At 34.9% G+C, this 4,053-nt stretch overlaps 1 protein-coding gene across 1 annotated transcript in view; it reads left to right on the forward strand.

The window, feature by feature from the left end:
* Nucleotides 1–4,053, forward strand: part of CFAP47 (cilia and flagella associated protein 47) — a 252,655-nt gene that overhangs the window by 26,501 nt on the left and 222,101 nt on the right. The window contains 3 exon segments of the mRNA XM_031556783.1: nt 140–191; nt 675–819; nt 2,134–2,228. Of these exon segments, the coding sequence (XP_031412643.1) occupies nt 140–191; nt 675–819; nt 2,134–2,228 (292 nt within the window).

Raw genomic sequence — 4,053 nt, forward strand, 5'->3', positions numbered from 1 at the left:
CTCTGATTGATCACCTGAGGCGAGCAATGAGTCAGCCACGGGAGCACAGATGAAGGCAATTCACCTGTGCTGCCGGAAGGGGTGGAGCCTGGCTGCACCTCTCCTAGACCCATTTAAGAGCTGACTACCAGTGGGGAAGGATCTCTTTTGGAGATCCCCCTCTGGAGTTTTTCAGCAAGCCCAGGATGGGGGTAAGCTTTCTATCTATTCTCTTTTGTTGTTATAATCTGCTTTGCCAAACTCTCTTGTTTATCTCATAATTATAACATCTTTATATTTACTGATTATACAGGAGGAGAAATTAAGAACTAAATGTACATGTGAAAGTTACACTAAGGGTTAGCTCTAACCTTTGGACTTGAACACTTGCGAAAAATAACTGCATTAAAACAGAAAGGATTTCTTTAAGGTAGTTGCAGAGAAAAATTAAGATAGTGATAAGTGGATCCACTGATCTATTTAGAAAGAAGAAAACCCTTGTGATAGTGCAACTGGACTTCTATGTTGAATTCTTAACTGTTGTGTTTGCTATCCTGGAAATAATTTCAAGATTAGGGCTAGGCAAAACAACTGATCAATTGAGATGTCTGCCTGATGGTGAATCTGTGAAAAAATATAGTCTTTCAAATTCTGTTTGACTACAGGCTTTTTTTTTTTCTTCTTTAAACTTACAGGAACGATTTTATTTTGGTGGTGTTTATGTTGGTTCTACAAAATCAATTCCATTTTTACTGCAGAATGAAGGACAATCATGTACCAAAGTGGTATTTGATTTTTTTAAATATAAGGATTTTAAACTTGATGCTAACAACCAGACAGGTATTGGCTTTTGTTGTATGAATTTTCCCTGAATAAAAAAAAATGGGATAATGCTAAGAAAAAATGTGAGAATATTTCTGGCATACCAATGTTATAATTTACAGAAAATCTAAGGCAATCATTTTATATTGAACAGCGGTTTAATATAAAAAAATGACATTTGCTAAAACTAAGCATTTGGGAAATAGTTTCCTGTAGATTATTATTTTTTTGCCTATAGCTGCAAAGGCATTTAAAAATGTCTGAATACCCTCACGCCAGTTAAAATAAAATTAAAAAAACAAAACAAAAAACAATGTCAACTACACTTATTTCCTATTCTTAGACTTCTACCCCCTGTTCTGATAATGTTTACTTTTAAGTTAATTCATCATCGTTATGGTGTTCTGGACTTTTTTTATAACAGTGCAAGATGTCTGCGAGTTAATTGCAGGATATCTCTTTTACATAATGCCCAAATTGGGATGGCATTGGAGCAATATGAGGAATTTGGCTGTTATTCTTTGTTTCTTGATATGACTACAGTTTCTTATACTTTATTTGTTATTGCTCATCCCTTTTTTTTTATTCAGTCCTGGTATTGTCTCTGCTATACTTAAACATGAGAGATTTTTCAGCTATGTTCATTCAGCCTCTTGTCACTGCAAGCTCAGGAAGTTGGAATGCTTTCTTGTGCAAGCCAGTATTTTAATTGCTATTTATATCCTTATGTAGAACTAAATGTGGATGATCACAAAAAGTAATCTGATGAGAACAAAGGGATCTCCTTATCACATATTGGATTTCAAAGGGAAAGTGAAGGCCCTTAGTCATCTTAATTAAAGGTCTGTAAGACTGTCTATGACAGACAATTAGCCACCCTGGGAATTGATTCATTACACGATTTCTAGATCAGACTTTATGCTTGAAACGAGTTACATGACATTCATATCCCATATTGTTCAAATGGTTTTGTCACAGAGTGAATATTGTCCTCAGAGGAGGTTTACTTCATGTCAGTGTTTTAAAATAGGACCCAAAAACCTAAAGAATTAAGGAAGCCTTATTGGTAAACTGGTAAAGGCTAGAAGTCATTTAGGGGGAAAAAACTTCAGCTGAGTATTCTATGACTTTAAAGAAAGTTACTGTTCATTATCACTTCTCAAAACTAACTCCAGAATGCTTATGAAAATATTGTGTTCATTCACATCTTGATGATAAACATTTGCTGTGTACATATCTGTGGTGGGCATTACTTAGAATTACTGCAATTTTGACAAGATTGGTATTTAGTACAAAGGCACTTGTAATGTAATTCTGACTTTTGTTTGACAGACGTTGACAGTGGTTCTTCAAAGCCTCATTTGCATTCAGTTACTTTACAGGGAAAGTCATCTCTGCAGTGCTCATTATCCTTCACACCAAAAGAGGTAGGCTTTCATATTATGAACCTCAACAAACCTGTTGTATCAGTTGAGTATATTTTCTATCATAAAACCATAGAATGGCATGGGTTGGAAGGGACCTCAAAGTTCAGCTAGTTCCAATGCTACTGCCATAGTCAGGGTGGCCATCCACTAAAACAGGCATCAGCTCAGGTTGCCCAGGGTCCCATTCAACCTGACCTTGAAATCTGTAATGTTGTTGTGAGGGAGGCAGATGTATAAACTGGAGTAAGTAATATAAATAGAAATAATGTGAGTAAAACAGGTAAAATAATTGTTCAATGCTGATAATACTTAGAGCACATTCTGTTTGGGTTGCTGTGCTTAGAGGAAGAAGTGGAACAGTAAAAGCAATAGAAATGATTAGAAGTCCAGAAATAACAAAAGAAAGTTAAATAGAATACTGTTAACATTCGGTAGTATCACCGTAGTAGATAGGAATGAATAATGAGTGTAAATTATGACAGGTGGATTAAACTTGAGATAAAAACTCTCAATAGAAAAAGGGGTCAAATTTTGAGGTAAAATATTTTGGAATCTTGGTTATTGAAGACTCCTGAGAAGGATTTGACAAGCCTGGGAATGCCATGCTCTTGTTTTTTGCCAGAGAATGGAATAAATCATCTTTAAGTTTAGTGCATACAATTTCAATTTATCTTGTAGTTTGTTTACCCAGTTGTTTCTGGACTATGCTATCAAGACTTAATAAATATTCTTTCTGTGTGAAATTCAAAACAGTTGAACAATAATTAATACATGGAAGTATAGATTTTTGGCTTATGAAATTGGAATATGGAAAGGTTATCTGCCTATCTCTGTTATGGAGGTGCATGCAGACTTTGTTATAATTGCATTTTTGTTTCCACTTTCCTCTTCTGTCTTAGGAAAAGGCTTTTTATCTCAGCCCGCAAGTTCAATTTTGTCTCTAATTCTTGTCATCATCCAGACCAATGAGAGTGAGTGAAAAGCTGTGTGGTGCTGAGATGCTGATGGGTTACAGTACAATAAAAGTCTAATTTGTTATGATTTTTAATTTACTAGTAAAATCCGAGAGGTGCATATTTCTTTTTGTAAAAGCAATGTGTTCAAATAGTGTTCTCTTAAGCATATTTTTCACCTTAAAGTCATGAAAGATATTGAAAGCTTTTCATGTTTTTTCTTTGTTTATACTGAAAGACTGTAATATAGACATGAAGAAGCAAAACGCTGGTTCATAACTACCAGTTAGCATCTATTAAGCCATGAATATAACACCAGAGTAAGTCAATGGTTGCTAAAATTGGAATGCCCTTCTCTAAGAACTTTTCAAATCTCCTGAGTTTTCCTTCTGTTTTTTGTTTTCCAAATCATTTGATGACATTGAAATGGTCATCGTCTTTGTAGAGGTTTCCTGTTTGAGGATTAGATGAGAACAAAGTAATGACTATACAACTATTATTTTAATTTTGCTGAGCTAGTGGTTGATATTCTTTTGACTCAGCATCTACACAGAAAATTCAGAAGTTAGAAGTTCAATAAAGTGGAATACTCAAACATACTGATTTAAAAAATTATAAATTGGATCTGAAACATTAATTTAGAATTGCACAATACTATTTCATAAATAATACAAGGATATGTACAAATGTACAATGTATAAGATTTAAATGTAACAATAGGTTAAATTCTAAGGCCTCTGTTTCAGTTTATCCTAGAATCACAGAATGGCCTGGGTTGGAAGGGACCTCAAGGATCATGAATCTCCAACCCCCCTGCCCCAGGCAGGGCCACCAACCTCCCCATTTAATACTAGACCAGGCTGCCCAGGGCC

Source organism: Meleagris gallopavo, chromosome 1 (assembly GCF_000146605.3).
Source record: "Meleagris gallopavo isolate NT-WF06-2002-E0010 breed Aviagen turkey brand Nicholas breeding stock chromosome 1, Turkey_5.1, whole genome shotgun sequence".
Classification (NCBI taxonomy): Eukaryota; Metazoa; Chordata; class Aves; order Galliformes; family Phasianidae; genus Meleagris; species Meleagris gallopavo.